The following is a 19,326-nucleotide window of genomic DNA, read 5'->3' as shown; positions in this document are numbered from 1 at the left end:
AAAACATGCATGGTAGGTTGATTGAAGAAAATTGCCCATAGGTGTGAATGCAAGTGCAAATGGTTGTTTATGTGCCCTGCGATTGCCTGGCAACCAGTTCAAGGTGTACCTCACCTCTCGCCCGGAGATAGCTGGGATACGCTCAAGCACGCCTGCGATCTTAGTGAGGATAAGCGGTACAGAATGGATGGATATTCAAACTCATTCTGAGTCGGAACATCTGACACCATTTCAATGCCTCTGATTAACCCCAAATAAAGTTCAGCTCTTCTTGTAAGCTTTTGCTGTATTTATTTTTTTTTTGCTTTCTAGGAGAACACTGAAGGCTTCATGCTAACAGTGACTGGTATTTCAAATTGTTCATGATTCCCACCTTGACGAAGGCTCCAATTGCAGCTGAAGAAAAACACCCCCAAAGCACAATGCTGCCACCAGCATGCTTTACTGTACAGTAGCAAAAGTGTCGCTTGCGCAGTTTGAGTTATGACCTCAAAGTTCTTGGATTCATCAAACCATTAACATTTTCCTGTTTGGGAAATCTAATTTCTTTTCCACAGCATTTGGCTTTGAGATGTAACTGTACAACTCTGCACAAAAAGGCAAAAATAATATTGTCTCTACTATTGTTGCCAAACCCCGACAAGGGTGATGTATTTGGCTTTAATTTTGCACTATTAACTCATTGACTGCCATTGACAGCTGTTGTATTCAAATATCCATGTTAACATGGTGGACTGGGAGTGTGTGAGTTTTAAACCAATACATTTACAGGTCATAATTGCTTTCTAATGTTCAACAACTCATAAGCGTGAGGCCATTCACTAGATATTCCAGTCTAGTTCAACTCTGTCAATGAGATTCAGTGTCACTAATGTAACTAGCAGCTAAAGAGGAAAAGTTAAATCAGCAATAAAAAAAAGGTTTCAATTACAAACCATTTATTACCAGTCTCACACAATCAAGAACAACTGTAAACATTTTTCGTTGGGATGGAAATAATTAAAAGGCTTAAGGGAGCTGATTACAATTAGGATGTAACTTGACTGAGACAAAACTGTTGCCCACAAAAAAAGAAAAAAAAAAAATAATAATAATAATTGCTTCAGCTTGGTAGAGACGCAAAAGTGAAAGCTGAGCATGAAATGCGGGTGAGGGTTAGGTCCATCAACCATGTGTCTATAAAACATTTCAATTTACAATGACAAAAAAAAGACACTCGAGTGACCACTACCACACTGAAACAAGAACATCGCCGAAGGAAAGAAGTCCCAATAAAAAGAAAATACAAAATGGTCAAAACCTTCCCTTGTGGACTTTTTGTTGTTGTTTTTAAAAGAGAGACGGTGTTGTTTTGTTGTTTCCAGACAAAAGTTCAGAAGCGTCGATTGAAGGCTCCGCCCTGCATCGTTTGGTTTTGTCGATTGAGCGCCCCCGAGAGAGACTGGGATGAGTTCATGTAGCCTCCGCGACTAATGACACACAAATACACACACAACACTTATTTATCACCGAACTTTAGCAGGTAAAACCACGATGAGTCAAAGCAACTCACCCTGCCATGCCACCACGTCCCCCCATGTGGCTTGAGCCCGGGATACCACCATCGCGACCTGAACATGGGCGACAAATGCGCACATTGTTGTGAGAAACACTTTTCAACTGGGAAGAAATGTATGTTAAGGGTACAAACACAATTGGGACTGGTTTGGGGGATGGCTGCTCCCGATTGGTAGCAGAGAATTAGGTATAGTCTGTGGTGTTGGCCATCTCAAGTACACCACACACTAGAAAAGCAGTAACAACAAATGCAGAATCCTTCCTAATCATGTTCGTAAATAATAGTAAATAAAATAAAATCAATAAAAGCATTTGTACCTTGCCACGGCCGGTCCCCATCCATCTTCCGACCAGAATCCCAGTCTCGGCCTCCATCCCTGCAACAAATCTCAACTTTAGAAAACTATAGTGACAACTTTTGTTACCACTGCCAAGAAGGTGGCACTGGATACAGAAGTGAACACAGCAAATTAGCATACAGAAATATGACACCGTGATTATATTTTAGACTGGATTTCCATCTGGGCTCTTGCTGATCATTTTATTTATTGCTCAAAAAGATAAAGAAAAAACATCATTTTGTTGATTTAATAAATGCATGCTTTGAGTGACTGTCATGCTGTGTAAATTCCTCATCACATTCAACTTTCTAGTAAATGCCTAAAGAGATTTTGGCCAGATTTTAGTCCAGTTCCCATTAATCTGTACCAGAGTAGCTAGCTCTCTCTCAAAAAGGTTGGTGAAACTGCCCTGGAGCGTTCGTCGTACTACATTTTGTACCCCTGCATCCAGGGATTTGAGCTTGAAAGCTCAGTGGCAGATGAAATTTTCATGAGTAGAGCTGAAAATGGAAGTCACCTGTTCATGCGCTTGTCATAGCCTCCGCCGCCCCAGGAGTCTCGGCCATGTCTGTCGTTGAAAGTCTACAGATGCAAAGAGTTCAAACAGTTGCGTGCCACACAGATTAATTAAGAGGGGAGACGAAAAATTTACTTTTCATTGTATATAGAAAAATCGTTGGTTAAATCTTTAGTTATATGCCTATTTCTGAAAATGGATGAAAGAGAGCCATTCGGGCTCATTTGCATAACCACCCCCCACACCAAATTATTCAAAGACTACTTTAAACCCGGCAGTGTACAGTACTTGTAGGTGAACAGGGAATGTTCCTGTTCTTACCAGACTATCTCTGTCTCCTCCCATGCCACGAGCGCCGCCCCTCATTTCGTCCTGGTACCGCCCTCGCTCCCTTTGGTCAAAGTCCTGGCAACGATCCTGCCGGCCGAAGTCAGAGCGGTTGTACCGGTCGTCCATGTTCAAGCGCTTGTCAGGCCAATCGTCCTTCCTGAGAGGGAGGAATTTGTCACAGGGGCACATTTGAGCGGAAAGACTTGGTCTCGTAATAAAACGGCCCGAACCTGCCGTCCATGTCATAAGGCCTCTTCATGGGGCGCCGATCCTGCTCGTAGCGAAGCTGCTCTTGTTGCCTCCGGAGCTCCTCGCGCTCTCTCATGATGCGCTCCTGCTCCCGACGCCTCTCAAACTCGATGCGCATCCTTTCCCGCTCCAGGAACTGGCGCTCCATGCGGTCCACATTCAGGCGCTCTTTCTCAGCCTGCGTGGGGATTTTAGAATGAATTCTGTGGAATTTTTGGTCCTTTCATTAAAATAAAATCTAACTTTTTTATATATTATAGTCAATGATAATGAATGGGAGAGGGCCCCCTGGCTCACAATCTGTTTTAGTTCAATCCAAAGGTGCTTGATGCACTTCAAGATCTGGTACTCGGGTACAGTTATGTACCTTGAAACTGTCCAAAATGTCTTAAGATGGTATGACAACTACTCGGACTCCTGATTAATTTATGAAGTGTCTGGATATTGCAGAAAGGTGGGTCTGCCTCACAGCTCGTAGATTTGGGGCTCAAATCTTGGCTCCGGCCTTCCTGTGTGGCATTTGCATGTTCTTCCCGTGCTTGTGTGAAGTTTCTCCAGCTTCCCACCTCAATAGGTGGGAATGTGAGTGTGAATGCTTGTCTACATGTGCCTGTGCTTGAGCAGGATAGGCTCCAGCTCACATGTGACTAATGAGGTAAGGTGTTGTAGAAAATGGATGGATGTCTGAATACTTTTGTCTAGATAGTGTAGTGCTGTGTTATTAGTAGTAGTATATTATGACCTCACCTCTAGCCAGTGTCTCTTCTTTATCAAGTGTTTCCGCTCCTCTTTCTCACGAAACATGCGGATTCGTTCACGCTCTCGGTCCGGCCGTCCATCCTGTCCACGATCGCTGCAATGAGAAAGAATCCGGTTACATTCCTGTCAGATGTGCAGTAGATTCTGCTTTTATGTTCCCTGCGTGGCTCCTTACTTATACCTGCGTCGCTCCATCTCTCGCATATCCCGCTCCCGTTGCCTCTGCCTCTCACGCTCGCGCTGCTCCTTGATCTGGTCGAACGACAGGATGTCTTTCCTCTCCTTACTGGACGACTTGCGGTCCTGACTTTTTGAGCTCTGGTGGGGAGAGGGGGCATTGGGGAGTGAAGACCACCTTTCACGGGTTCCATTTCCTCCTATCATCACAGACACACTCACGCGCTCTTTGCTTTTGGCCTTGACACTGATGACAGGCTCCCCTTTGGACTTGTCCATGACTACGGTCCTTTCGTCCCCTGTTTAAACAAAGAGCCATGACTTGATAGCAATAATTTGCTATTAAAAAGCTGCGGGGAAATAATCGCCTTCACTCACCTTTGCCATCCTTTCCTTCTCCCTCATCCTTTCCAGACCTGCAGGATATGACATTTTGGTCAGCTGATATTATACTAGTACAGGGATGTTCAATTAAAATTCAGTCTGATTTCTCACAGACATGGAAACGCCAAAGGCATGAAAAAGGTGACAAAAAGCAAAACATTGTAAGGGGGGGGGGTCTGGTGGGATCCCCCTGGGACCCTGCAGATAATTTTCTTTTTATTTTAACAAATTAAGCAATCTGGAAGACTACAAAAGGGCAAAAATAAATGTATTCACGCAGAAAAACTTATTTACACCGCTAAAGTACATGTTGATGTACAAATTTATGATTAAAGCGCTTTGGGCACTGTGATGATGTAGATAGAGTGCTATATAAGTGCCTAAAATATCAAATAAACTACATTTTCTAATGTATCTCAAGATTCAAATTAACTTTTCTGGTTGCATTCCTTAACTGAAGAGCACTGACGTCCGCATTATTGGGAAGCTTTTATTTTGAAGGTGCCTTTTGCCGCGAGTTGGCGACCTATTACCGTAATGCCTACTATGAAAAAAATTAGGGGCGGCTGGCTTGACTGCTACTTTACAAGTGGAGGCTGGCTTGACCGCAGTCGAAAACTGCACCTATGAAGAGACACGCTTACGAAGCACAGTTTAAACTGCAAGCTATCAGTTACGCGGAGGAACATAGGAATAGAGCAGCCGCGAGATAATTCAAGATCAACAAATCCATGGTTCGCAAGTGGAGGAAGCAGGAAAACGAGCTTCGTCAAGTCAAGAAGACGAAGCTGAGTTTCCGCGTAAAAAAAAAGAAAACCAAAACGCGTAAACTAGGCGAGGTGGCCCGAGTTGGAAGACCAACTAGAGCAATGGATTAATGAACTCAAACCGATGGACATCGGTGTAAACAGGGCGTTCAAAGTGAGGTTGCGAGCGGCGTGGGAGCGATGGATGACAGATGGCGAACACAGCTTTACAAAGACTACGAGGCAGCGCCGGGCGAGTTACGACACAATTTGTGAATGGATTGTGGATGCTTGGGCTAACGTCTCTGCTTGCTCTGTTGTTCGAGCTTTCGTAAAAGCATTTCTGAGGAGCCACACGGCAACGAGACTGACTCGAACCTGCCGTGTTTGATGAAGAACTTGCCCAGCTGTTCATTTCGGATACAGAACATGAGGACCTGGATGGATTTGTGGATGAGGATTGATTAAGAAATAACGTGAGTACATTGTTAAATACTTCAATAAAGTACTACCGAACTCAGTTTTGCTCCCGCTGCCTTTTTAAAAACATTGTTTTAGCGTGAATGCATGGTACCGTATGTTTTAAGCTTGCGAATGTTTTACCATGCCTGCGCCCAATAATGCGCCTTATGTATGTGTTAAATACAGAAATAGACCCCGTAACTGAGACTGCTCGTTTTAATACAGTCCACCCTATGGTTGTGAAAATATGGTAGCTCATTCTGTTTTGTGACATAATCCCTAACATCGCTCCGTCACTTAATACATTTAACATTAACATCCGTAAACTAATTAGGTAATTGTAGCCGTGTTTCCTAATTAATAGAAAATGTACTAGCGGATCAACTCTTATCGCCGATGTTACGCGTGCTTCGCAGTTCCGCTGGGACCACAACCCGGGCCAGGACCCGTAGCACCTCAACGCGAAAATACAAAAGGCCAGTGCAACATGTACGACACGGGCTGATCTGATGAGTAAAAATGTTGCTTAAAAGTAAGAGTAACAATAGAGGATGTCCGCTCCAGAGGTAGGGAGAGTAGCCAAATATTGTCCTCAAGAGTACTGTTACTTGACAATAATGTGACTCAAGTAAAAGTAAAAAGTAGTCCAAAAAATTACTAAGGATAAAAAGTACACTGTGAAATAATTCAAGTACTAAGTAAATAGTGAGTAATATTTTTTTAACCACAGCATGAGCATCAATAAAAAACATTTACAAAATAAAATGTGAATGTGCAAATTCTGATGTTGCAGTGTGTGTGTCAAAACATCTGCAATTTACTGCACAGTGTTTTCTAAAGTTACAAGTGAGCAGAAATATCCACGTTTGGGCAGACAGTGCCAGACAAATAATACAATACATGAAAGCTGTTGTTTTTGTTCGTTTCAATGTAAACAAGAGTAGCGCACTCGTTCTCATGGTAACGACGACCTTCCCAATATGGCCACCACGTAGGCACTACAATCAGCCGGGGTGGCTTATCTAGTGTTAATACCTATGCCTGGGAAGCACAACCGAAGACGTGTGAGGTCATGTGACTTTGTGTCGTTTGATTGGTGAACTAGACTTAAACTGGATTGGCGCAAACAGCGCCCGATGCGGAAGTCGAAGTCTCACACACGAAATAGTTGATAAATAAGCAATAATTGATCAACAAAAGTAGCGAGCGACATTTAGATCATTGTAACAGAGTAAAGGTACCGTTCTTAACATTCACTGCTATTGACTGCTTTAGAAGGTTCTTCCTTTTTCCGTTCTTTAGTAATAAGCAGTTGAATATAGGTAGGTTTTACTAAATTCAGTCATTTCTCCTAGAAACCGGAGGAAAAAAGTATTTATTTATTTATTTAAACAAACAATATGGTGCATACCGTGACTTTGATGAATCCTTTTTTTTTTTTTTTTTGCTTTTGTGACTCCCAACATGTGAACAGTTTTTATTTCATGAACTAGGTAAAACATTTAGGAATAGCATTTGATTTCAAAATAATGTATTTACCGATAAGCCTGCTTCAAGTGATGTAACTCAACGGATATACAGTGGGTACGGAAAGTATTCAGACCCCCTTAAATGTTTCACGCTTATATTGCAGCCATTTGCTAAAATCATTTTTCTTCAATATGCAGACAGAACCCCATATTGACAGAAATTGCTGAAACATTTAAAAAAAAGAATAACTAAAATATCACACAGCCATATGTATACCCTTTGCGGTGACACTCATTTAACTCGGGTGCTGTCCATTTCTTCTGATCATCCTTGAGATGATTGGAGTACAGCTGTGTTTGATTATACTGATTGGACTTTATGAGGAAAGCCACACACCTGTCTATATAAGACCTTACAGCTCACAGTGCATGTCAAACCAAATGAGAATCATGAGGTCAAAGGAACTGCCTGAATAGCTCAGACAGACTGGCCAAGGTTACAAAAAAACAAAAACAACAAATCTGCTGCACTTAAGGTTCCTATGAGCACAGTGGCCTCCATAATCCTTAAATGTAACACGTTTGGGAGGACCAGAACCCTTCCTAGAGCTGGCCGTCCGGCCAAACTGAGCAATGGGGGGAGAAGAAACTTGGTGAGAGAGGTAAAGAAGAACCCAAAGATCATTGTGGCTGAGCTCCAGAGATGCAGTCGGGAGATGGGAGAAAGTTCTAGAAAGTCAACAATCACTGCAGCCCTCCACCAGTCGGGTCTTTATGGCAGAGTGGCCGACAGTAGCCTCTCCTCAGTGCAAGGCACATGAAGGCCCTCATGGAGTTTGATTTAAAAAAACACCCGAAGGACTCCAAGACGGTGATAAATAAGATTCTCTGGTCTGATGAGACCAAGATAAAACTTGTTGGCCTTAATTCTAAGCCGTACGTGTGGCGAAAACCAGGCACTGCTCGTCACCTGTCCAATACAGGACCAACAGTGAAGCATGGTGGTTTTTCAGCTGGATGACCGGTTGCAATCGAAGGAAAGATGAATGCGGCCAAGTGCAGGGATATCCTGGACGAAAACATTCTCCAGAGTGCTCAGGACCTCAGACTGCACCGAAGGTTCACCTTCCAACAAGACAATGACCCTAAGCACACAGCTAAACTAACGAAGGAGTGGCTTCGGCACTGAACGGAATTTTATAAAACGTCTTTAGTATTGAAAGAGTGAATTCATTTCCACACGGCCACGGGGAGAACACGCAAACTCCACAAAGTGCCAACCAGTCGACCACCGTGCCGCCACGTAGCCAACCTGTCAGTATCGAAATGGCACCTTCCTTTTCACATTTGTGGTTTTGAGACTACCGTATTTTCCGGACTACAGAGCAATATAAGGCGTGCCCACTAAATTTGTTGGGGGAAAACAAAATTTTTTAAAAACATATTAGCCGCTCCAGACTATACGCCACATATATACGTTGTGAAATTAGATATTTACACAAAGATTCTGTAAATGCTTATTTACATACCGTAATTGTTTCCAAACTGTGCCTGTAACACGGCAGTAAAACGGCTCAAACATAACAGAAATGTCATTGTTTTTATTCATCCTCCTCCTGTTCACTGAAACAACTGAAGTCGTCTTCTTCAGTGTCAGAGTTGAAGAGCCTTAGAACATCTCCGTCACACACCGTTTCAGTCTCTGTCGGTTTCGCTCTCAATGTCATTTTCATCTCGAGAGACAGTTACTGCTGAAGTTGTGCTGTTCTCCTCACGTAGCAGTCCAGCCTTTCGAAATCCATTGGTGATCGTAGATTATTTCACACTGCTCCACGCTTTTAAGATCCACTGGCAGACCTCAGAAAAGGATGATCTTCGCATGCGGCCAGTTTTTGAGAAAGATTTCTCGCCGCTGGTCATTCAAGCCTCCCACTCACCTCAGAGTTCCGCTTTAAAAGCACGATAGACAGATCGACGGCTTTCAACTTAAAAGCTGCATCATACGCTTTTCTTCTTGTACTTTCCATGATGAGGGTGTGAAAAATAAAACATATTTTGTGTTAGTGCGCGTCTTACTGTGTTTTGCGTTGAGTGCACCAAAAACTAGCCTCGTCGTCTTCTACACGCTGGAGGCATCTGCGCATGCCCAAACCCTAGTGCATTATGGGAAACGGTCATGTTTTAAGTATTTATATATTATCTATATTTTAGCTGCATCGTTGCATAGGCCACAGGGTTCAGAGCAAGGAAAAAAAGTAGCGGCTTATAGTCCGGAAAATACGGTAATTGTTGTTTCAAGGAATATTTAGATCCTTAAGGTCAACAATGCATGAACATAAATGTTTTCCCAAAAACACAGAAATCATGAAAAATAAGACATGTCCTTGAGCTGCAGCACTATGTGGGTGTGTTCGCTGAAGCGCTCGAGACACCCCTACATCTCTCAATAAAATACATTCGCTGTAGTCAACTACTGGGTGAAAAAACGTGTGCCGCCATGGTCATGGTGAATAAACCATTAACACTCCCGTGTGTGTGTGTGTTTTATGTGGGGGACTACCACACACAACAACTCAGAGCAAATATTTTACGTTGCCGCCATGATCGAGCAAGATGTTTAGTTCGTCTCCTAGCAAACGTAATTAACAGTTCAGTTTGCCTTAAGTGTCTCTGTTATGTGGATCTTCACGAGGTGCATAGAGCAAGGCTGTAGAGTACTGGGCAGCGCCAACGCCGGTCCGCCATTGCAGCGGTTAATACATACTAACCTAGTCGCTAGTAGCAGGCCATTTGGCAGTGGAAACGTCCAACCGCACGCCAGTCAGCACAACATGAGAATAAAATATCGAGTCCGGAAAAACTATCGTGTCCATTTTATTTATCGAACGCGAAGTCGATAGTAATTAAAATAACAGGCATAGCCATTTCTAACTGTGGAGTTAAAGTGTGATACACGCATACAGATAATCAGCCAAATTTGAGCTACTGACCTCTTCCAATCAAATTCAGCACAGATTGTCTTGTGGTGTGAGGGTGTGCTAAAAGTGATTTTTCCATCCCTGATTTGCAACCAGTGCAGACAATGGTAAATATGAAACCTTTTCAGTATTCATGACTGCAAATTCTGTGTGTGCAGTCAAAAGCAAGATTGGCCAAGACAGACACAGTCATTGTGACGTGAAACAGAGCGATTGCAAATTAGAACGCTTACTCTGCTGCCAGACACAAATTGAGGAGCAACAGGTTGTGTTTAGGGTTGAGCATTGTTTGAATTTGAGGGATTCCAGCCCTGATTACTAACTTCAATTCCAGTTCCAAAAGATTCTCCATTCAGACTCTTTTAGGGGCTGTTCAAATTATGAACATTCATTTTCTTAGCAACCCGCAGCATAGACTAAAATTCGACTCAGGGTTCTTTATAACCAGTGTCAATAGCAGACCTATGAACAAAAAGGCAATTTCCGTGTACCTAAGCAAATTGACTTAATATTCATTAATTGCTTTAGCTAAAAGTTAAATATAGCATTGTTAAAACTATTTGCGACTGTTTTATCACGTCGAATGGTTTTATATGTTTCAACCTGACTTCCTGTTTTGAGCATGTAGCCTTTTATTTTGAAGGGTATGCACTGAAACGCAGCATTTTGGCACAAAATGTAACTTCACACAACACCGGTGAAAACGAAAGTAAAACGAGACGGCATGAAAAAGTAATGAATCCAACCAAATACTCTGTAAAACGTTGATTCCTTTACCTACCCACCGATGAGGCACAAGGTCAGTGTTTTGTGATTCTGTGAGACAACGTTTGTGAGATTTCTATCCCAATTCATTGTGATGTAAAGTTGCTAGATTGACCTTTGGTGAAGTTTTAGCTCAATGTTAAGCTTGTAATGAGACTACTTTCTTTCCAGTATGGTAAAATACTTTTTATTTTTTTGTGTTTGTCATCAGCTCTTACGTTGGTTTGAAAACTAAAATAAACGCTAAAATCCATCAGTGCAACCCACCTTTTAACTTGTTAGATGCCTCAATGTTGGCATGGACATATTGTTCCAAGCTCACCCAACTTCAATTGACATTCCACGCGGTGTATGCTGAGGCAGTAAAAAAAAAAATATGCAGTCAAGCTTACTTGGAGTCAGTGGAGTGTCTCCGCTCACCGCCTGACTTCTTGGCATCAGTCTTGTCAGCTGGCTTCTTGCCCGCAGGCTCATTTTTAGCCTGCAATATTAAAGACGGGATTAAGTAGAAAGAGGGCCATCAAATTTCACATCTGAGTATCTTGATTTTGGTCCGTGGTGACAAAACTCACGCGCTCAACAGAGATCATCTTTCCGTGGAGCTCAGTCCGGTGAAGGTGACTGACGCACTTGGTGGCCTCTTCTGTGGAGGACATGGTGACGAAGCCATAGCAGCGGGCACCGGGACTCTTAGCGTTGGTCACCACCTTGGCGCCAACAACCTGCAAGACAAATGGGCTATGTAAGGAATGGTGCCCTAGCATAGAGTGCCTTGTAAGCCCCCACAATAATAATAGGGATACTTTCCCAAACCTGGGATGAACAAAAACTATTTATTCTATTTCAATAACAGAGGTCGCATGGTATAACTGAACTGCAAAAAAACATGAGACTGCACTGTCAAAAATGAAACAATCAAATATTTTTAGTACTGGTACTTCTGCACAGGTTGTCAAAAAATATGTTAAGTGTGCTTGCTTCAAGCTGTTTAATAGTCACTCCTATTTGTGTGCGGAAAGAACGAAAACCAGACGAGCGTGCTGTAGTAGATTGTAGAATACTTTATTTGGCCTCCGGAGCCCAGCGGCAGAACGGCAAGCGCGGAAGGACATCACCTGAAGCAGCTATGGAAGACAGTCTAATCCACAACATGCTATAAATCCCAGGTGAAGTTTACTGGATGAATCTGACACGTAAAATAAAGAGATTTAAACTTTGTACAGTAAATCTAAGCACCAAAATGTTTAACCAAAGCCCACTGACACATACTAATGCGAAACACCAAAGATGGTGTAACGGAAATTAACGTCGATGTCAGAGTAATTATATACCTTCACACAACTGCTACTTAAGAGACCATTGCTACATAAACATCACTAACTTACACTAATATTCAATATTTGTATTAAAAAAAGGCCATAATGCGATGACCCCACAAAATAACCTCATTGGAAGACGTTATCTTGAGCAAATTACACATAATCTACACAATTATTTATGATGAACAAAATCAAGCAATTAAATACAACCGTTCATGTCACTGACCTTGCCATGTTTACTGAAGAGCGTCTTCAGATCGGTCGCCCTGGTAGTGGAAGCGAGCCCGCTGACCCACAGATTCCTGCTGCCTGTAGCAGCACTTGCAGTGGCTAAATTCACCAAAAATATCAATTTATGAGCATGACATCAAATGTTTGTAAAACCTACCATGGTAAACACACTCACCCTTTTCATCCTTAGACTCGTCCTTAGCATCTTTGTCATCAGAACTAGAGAAAGTCAAACAAAGACAAGTGAGGACATCTGCAAGCACTTCAACAAATTTGTGTCTTTAGACAAAAAGTGGCGACGATCAACCCATTGTAGGTATTTAACAGTGAGTAAACGGGACTTCAACCGGACAACCCCAACATGTTACTCGGATGATGAAGTGTGTAAGTGCAGGGAGTGAGATATGAAAGACAAATGCATTGAATTGTTTTTACCGCCTTCAAGAGCATCCAATTCTTACTAGCACAAAAGAGCCAATTCAAGAGAGATAGCCATTTTGGTTTCTAGTAGACAGAAAGCAACAAACCTCTTATTCTGATCTTCGCCCTCTACAGAGGACGACTCTTTCACTGCCGAGGCTGAATCCGCAGTCGCATTCTCTTCTGTCTTCTCATCCTCATCCCCCTTCTTAGACCCCAATTCTGAACCAACACTTTCAACCCCAACGTCCTGTTCGTTTACACTAACAGCTTGTGAGCCCTTTTCATTGTCCAATGTCTCTTCTGGGGCCTTCTCCGCATCCCCGGCCTCCGTGGAGTCCATCTCAAGAGCATCCCGGTCGCCTTCCACGTCAGCTTTGGCTCCCGTTTCGGTGAACACAATGTCTTCCCCGCCGGTGGAGGCAGCCTGTTCTTCATCGGCGCTCGTCTCCTGGCTCAGGTGGCGGTCTTCGAAAAGCGGCTCAGATAAACAAGACCCAGCTACTTTGTCATGTTCTACAGGTTTAACAGGAATAGAATGGCACAGAGTTTAATCACTTCTGAAACACAGCAATGGTTAAGGAGGAAGTGGCAAGGCCAGGATTAGGAACGTCATGACCACGTGCCTGTGCTCCTAGAACAACTAAGCATAGTGCTGAAGCAGACCCTAGACCCTACGGAGAGACTGGAAGGGAGCCCAAAAGGTAGTAAGATAACCAAGCATGTAGAGGGGGGGGGAGACTATCTCTTTCCTTGCAGGTTGAGAAACTGCTAAGCTGTTCACCTGATCGAAAGCAGAGAGTCCATTGTGGAAGAGAGGTGCAAGATCAGCGTCGCCACAGTGGGGGTACTTGTAACAGTCCTTATGCTTGGCTTCACAGTGTCTTTTGAGCAAAACTTCAACTCAAATCCAACAGTTTCATGTCCTTATGAGAGCTTGAGACCGTATTGTAAAAAGGTGCTCGTTGCCTTGATGGATCTTCACGCTGGCCGTCTTCGTGCGTCCACCTGGAAACACTGCAGGCAGCCTGCAACAGCTCACCCTGACTCTCGGTCAGTCTGATTGCTGTCAATGTGCGTCAAAGTGTTAACCCCCAAAATGGGCCAAAAATGGTAACTGGACCAGATTATACAACTTTTAACAATGGCTGTCAACCAAATTTCAACACAGAGCCAGCAATCCCCTTTGGGCTTCCAGTCTCTCTCTCTCTCTCTCTCTCTCCCCTTGTTGATATTAAAAGATAGTGTTTGCATTCCAAACTAAACGCAAAGAAAACCCCATTTTCTGACCCTTTCTATACATTACCTGTTTCTGCCAATAGTTCATCAGCGTCTGCAGTCTGAAAGACAAATAATGAGCTTCTTAATATGAACAGATTTTATCTGCAAAATATGCAAATACAGCGAACCCACGTTCACAGCAGGATTAATTCCTGACCAACGCATTAGGGGAAAATCTACAGTAGAGTTTTTGTGGTTTGTTTTACCCCTTCCACACAATTTAAAATGCATTTAAACCTATTAAATACACATTGAAAACTTATTTGAACAACAAAAAATTGCAAGCAAAATGTACAGAAACTACTGATGGCTGTAAACTGCACTTTTTGTTGATATGGATAAGTTAATACGTTTTAAACAAAAGTCTGTGATGTACTGGTGCTGCGTTAGGTGAAACGTAATATTGTGGGGGAAAGGTCTATCTCCCCCAAAAAAATCTTACCTACCACATAAAGTGAAGAGCACAACATATCATCTTCCAGCCCTCCTGAGTCATCCAGCTGATGAAAATGAGGTTAGAATAAAACAATGTCCTTGTCATGATGATCAGTTATTACATAATTGCATTTCACACCTGTCTTGCTTCATCTTCAGAGTCAATGGTTACGTCGTCGTCATCCAGGTGCTCTTCTTCCTCGCCGTCAATTAAATTCCCCAGCTCATCTACATCCTGTTCCGGCAATGCGTTGTCATTGTCAGCCTCATCCAGCACATTCATGTCAAGGATATCCATATCCTGGATGTTCTCATGTTCATCCTGAGGAGAAAGGTACCATAATTAGTAGACTTTACACCGATCTGATCGGTTTGATCTGCATTGGCCTATAATTAGCATTTTATGCTGATCTTCCGATCGGCTTTCATGTCATAATTCGCCGATCTGATCAATGACATCAATCGGCTGCGCAAAAGACATTTGGTCCGTGTCGCTGTCGTGTAAGAATCCAAAAGCTAGTTTATTTTTAGCCTTGTCACGCGTCTTGTGGCGTAGTACTGTAACTATCTGACGACCAATAAAGTTTTTTTCAATTGTGTAGGTGAAAAAAACGGTGTCGCTGGTGTGGGACTATTTTGCAGTGTTTCAGACAAACAACACATGCAGTCTGCACAACTAAAGTACGTCGTGGGGAACGTCGGGCACCTTAAGAATGTACACAAGGAGGAGCAATCGGCGTTCAAGCAACGCAGCGTGGAGGGGGGAAAAAAAAAAGGAAAAGCCAAATGGATGCAAACTCTGGGCAACACCCGTCCAAATAGCCGGGACAGTGAGAAAGTTAGTAAGCATGTCATTAACAGTATTTGTTAAGGTAATTTAATTGCAATAAAGTAAATTAATCACAGTAAGTTATCACCCAGTATTTCTGTCATGTTGTAATGTTGATTTTACCTAAATTTATGTCAGTGGCCAATCCTTGAATACCCCCTAGAGGTCACTGATGTTTAACTTTCGTCTAAAATGTTAGCAAGGGTGTCAAACTCGCTTTCATCAAGGGCCATATTGGCATTATCGATGCCATCGAAGGGCCAGTTAGAAGACAGTAAATGTAACTAAATGTAACGTAAAATAAATGTAACTATTCTCCTCAACATAGTTAAATAACTATATTTATTATTACTTATTGCCCTGGTATTATAACATGAATCCTAAGAAACCCGCGGTGCCCATCAACCAACCATCAAACTATTTTAGTAAATAAAGAAAAATATCTCCAAACCCAACTTGTGACTAACTTTTTTCAAAAGTTTTTTGTTACACTTGACAATTTTGCACTACTCAGAACATTTGTGACAGAGTTAGCATTTTAGAAATATAAATCAGCCTGGTATAAAGTGCAGAGGCAATGCCACCTGCTCATGAGAAATGTGTGAATAGTGAATATGGTAAAAATGTGTTTGCATGAATACAGAAACCCGTGAACACAGCAGCAGAAAAATATATGTTGGTTTTCCAATCTTTGTTGAAAAAGCCTTCTTTCTGAATCAATTTTTCACTTCCTCGACATTTTGGGATCATTTGTAGACGTTTCTCAAGTCACTTATAAGTCACGCTGCTTTACACTACCACCTAATGGTAAGATCCCGTCACTTGACGGTAAATTGGCAACGACGTATTATGGGAAATGCAGTTGATGGTGAATACACGTGTAAACTGCTCAATTGACTTATTTTAAGACCTTTCAAGCCCCCGCGGGCCATCTAAAAAGACACGACGGGCCACATTTGGTCCACGGGGCCATGAGTTTGACACGTGTGCTAGATAATACGTGAAGATAATCAGTATACTGTACACAATAAATGAACAAAGTCATTTAAATAGACACATTACTCCATCTTGTGATCGGATCATTTGTTTTGTTTAACCAAAATCCTGACACATTACTCCATCTTGTGATCGGATCGTTTTTTTTTTTTTTAACAAAAATCCTGATTGTGTAAAGCCTAATATTTAGACCTTGATAAACGTAACAGTCTGTTCTGATATTGAGGGGTATATCTGATGATGATGGGTGGTGGTGGGGGGGAAAACATACATGACCATCACGGGATTCATCTTCCAAGTTGCAGTCCTCATTTTCATCGCAGCCCTGCATCATTTCTGAGGACAAAAGGCAGACAAAAATCAATGTACAGCTAAGAATTTATTAGATCAGACCAATATGAACTGAGAATTGTGAAGTGTGTGTAAAAAGTCCAAATACTTATGGATATTTCACTTTTGTTGTGATGGATATTATGAGCAACAAAGATGAGTATAAATTTAATTGTGTAATAATTTATGATCATAAGTTATGTCAAGCTCAAGATTTGGTAATATGAATTTTTTACTGTAATTAGGTCATTTAGGTAATGAATGGCACGCAACAAACTAGTTTGCACAGTGGTATAAGAATACATCAGCATGCGGCCTACAGGTGAAATGTTAGTAGCAGAGAGCAGAGACCAAAAGAACATTTCTGAGGTATGTGTGAATTTGTCTGAACAATTACAATTTGTCAGAACAATTACATGCCTTTACCATTCTAATGAATGTATAAAGACAAGAGTGTGATGGGTTTACTGTGTAGTTAGGATCACTTATGCATTTGTAGCAAGAGTTGGAAGTGCAAATTGTGCAACTCACTACCGTTATGGACTTTTGTCTTTACCGTAATAAAAAAAAGGGAATTTCAGTTTCCCACCACCATTTGCTCTCTCAATAAGTTCTATCAACAAAACGGGAAAAATTTACATAATAATCATATTTTTAAATTATTTTCCCCACACAATTAAGATCTCTTGTTATGATTACATTGGCTTTGGACCGTAACGAAAACTCATCTAGATAGATTATTATTCATGGGCTAAAATTTTAAATCAATAACTTTTGGAAAAAAAGCACTTCAAGCATGGCTGGTTTTACATGGAAGATGGTTATACGTGTATATAAAAAAAAAAATAAAAAAAAAATTAATAAAAAAAGTGGCATCATGCTAAATTAGAAAAAAACTGACAACTGTCTTTACTGTTATGGAATTACAGTGGAACCTCAATAGAACGGCATAATAAGGCCAGGGGGGTCGTCCGATGTAGCTGATTGTCCGTTACATTGAAGCCCTTTTTTAAGGCCAAATCCACCCACGTTACTGTACAGTACAAAATTATTGTATTATAGGGGTTTTCCGTGCCCTAAATCCCCCAGTATAGTCGAAAGTTATTGTAAATAAACAGCTTGAAAATGTGTTTAAGTTTGACATTTTATCCAAACTTACCACACCAGTGTGCTTGGTCATGGTGACATTGTTGACATACAGTAATCATCATAGGAGAGTTGCTTTCATGAGCTGTGAGGGTTGAGTGCGCTCCCTTGTTCCAAATCCGTTGCCAAAAGTGAACGGGATGACAAAAAAAACTGTTACTGTACCAAAAACAGCATGTTCCAGACTCCAAAGACTTGTGTTTCGTATTCTTCAGCGCCATGTCTCTCTCTCTCTCTCTGTAGAGCGCTGTCTGTTCAATAGCTAGACCCATTGTCACATGGCCACCACGTCAATGTCCCACATACAACATGGCCGCCACGTACGCACGTCGTGTGGAATTGGATCTAGTTATATTCTTTATCTGAGACCTGTAAATATGTCAGTCCCATTCTCTGGCCACACTGCACCAATACACAACAGCGGCCAATTCTGGAACTAATACACTTTGTCAATGCCATTTTATGTGACAAATGGTAACTATTTTGGACACATTGTTCAGTCCCAACGGTCCGTTTTATCCGATATCAGTTATATCGGGGTCTGTTTTATCGAGGTTCCACTGTATATGTAAATGGTCTATTTATAAGATTATCCACGAATGATCCCAGAGGATAAATTCAGGTTGTATAGAAGCAACCAACAACTTGTTTTAAAAAAATGAAAATAGAATGTAACTACATAAACAAAAACCTTTCATGAGTTTTCATGAGATTGCAGATTAAGGTTGGGGGCACAAAAGAGCACATGAAGAGCTCACTTCTGCTCGTAGGTATAATGGCCAAGCATATATTTACATACACTCCTTGCATGCTTTGATTTTTGCTGGAAGATAGGGCTAAGCACACACAGTATATATTTTGCATGTTCGGTTTACCTCTTGCAGCCCGTCTTGGCGTGGCTTTTTTCGGCGCCAACTCCGCTGAAAGGACGATTGCGTCAGGGTTTCCCCCTTCCTCCTCGATAGCCTGTGTGCGTATGACAAAAAAAAAACATGCCAAATTTGGCCACGGAGAGACTTACAACTTACAACGGAGGCCATTTTAGCACATGCTAATAGATTTAGCCTTTCGGAGCTAGTTAGTACAATGGCGTCAATTAGCCTGTTAGCTAACGTAGCTTCATCACGTGACTTTATTCTGAGCTGTTGCGCACATTCAAATTCTATCACGTTTCGTATTAAAATGCTATGTGGAGGTTTATAACTGATATGGTTCGGTTTTTTTTTTTTTGCTCTTTTAAGTAACAAAGTAAGACCTTTTTCAGGCGCTCCGACAGGACGCTCTTGACGCCAACGGTGTCCAGGTTTCGTTTCTTCAGCTCGGCCTTCAAATCGATAACTCTCAGGTCCGCTAGTTTGCGAACCTCGGCGCCCTCCGGAGTCCCAGTCTCGGTCGATGGATCAGCCATCGTTTCGAAATGTAAAATACAAACAACGCTTCTCCCTGTAGATAATCGTAGCAAAGCGCGCTGATCGTGCACTGCGGCGGCGTGGAAAAGTGAGCTCAAAATGGCGTCCACTCCGACAGTTTTGCGTGTGGCGTTTGGCGCATGCGCGTTGTAAATGCAGTGCGGTGGTATGGGGGAACACGGACATAACAAAATAA

At 42.0% G+C, this 19,326-nt stretch overlaps 1 protein-coding gene across 4 annotated transcripts; it reads right to left on the bottom strand.

The window, feature by feature from the left end:
• Nucleotides 1-921: 921 nt before the first annotated feature.
• On the bottom strand, nt 922-19,271 carry safb (scaffold attachment factor B). Of its 4 annotated transcripts, XR_009789277.1 has the most exons (22): nt 18,977-19,271; nt 18,597-18,687; nt 16,517-16,581; nt 14,560-14,742; nt 14,432-14,485; nt 14,011-14,044; nt 12,812-13,220; nt 12,460-12,503; nt 12,280-12,383; nt 11,307-11,456; nt 11,127-11,215; nt 4,309-4,346; nt 4,153-4,229; nt 3,929-4,071; nt 3,742-3,847; nt 2,976-3,172; nt 2,737-2,902; nt 2,416-2,480; nt 1,876-1,934; nt 1,691-1,784; nt 1,553-1,610; nt 1,402-1,469 (listed from the first exon to the last, which is right to left on the bottom strand). XR_009789277.1 is itself a non-coding variant. In XM_061778529.1 (21 exons), the coding sequence occupies exons 1-21, from the start codon at nt 19,127-19,129 to the stop codon at nt 1,373-1,375; spliced, it is 2,382 nt and encodes a 793-aa protein (XP_061634513.1). In that variant the 5' UTR covers nt 19,130-19,271; the 3' UTR covers nt 922-1,372. The 4 variants fall into 4 exon arrangements, 2 of the variants coding, with proteins under 2 accessions (XP_061634513.1, XP_061634514.1); XM_061778529.1 differs by lacking the exon at nt 1,691-1,784 and having other exon boundaries at nt 922-1,469; XM_061778530.1 differs by lacking the exon at nt 1,691-1,784 and having other exon boundaries at nt 922-1,469; nt 3,935-4,071.
• Between the last annotated feature and the right edge of the window lie 55 nt (nt 19,272-19,326).

Source organism: Phyllopteryx taeniolatus, chromosome 7 (assembly GCF_024500385.1).
Source record: "Phyllopteryx taeniolatus isolate TA_2022b chromosome 7, UOR_Ptae_1.2, whole genome shotgun sequence".
In the NCBI taxonomy this organism is placed as follows: Eukaryota; Metazoa; Chordata; class Actinopteri; order Syngnathiformes; family Syngnathidae; genus Phyllopteryx; species Phyllopteryx taeniolatus.
This window is presented reverse-complemented; position numbering and strand designations above follow the sequence as displayed.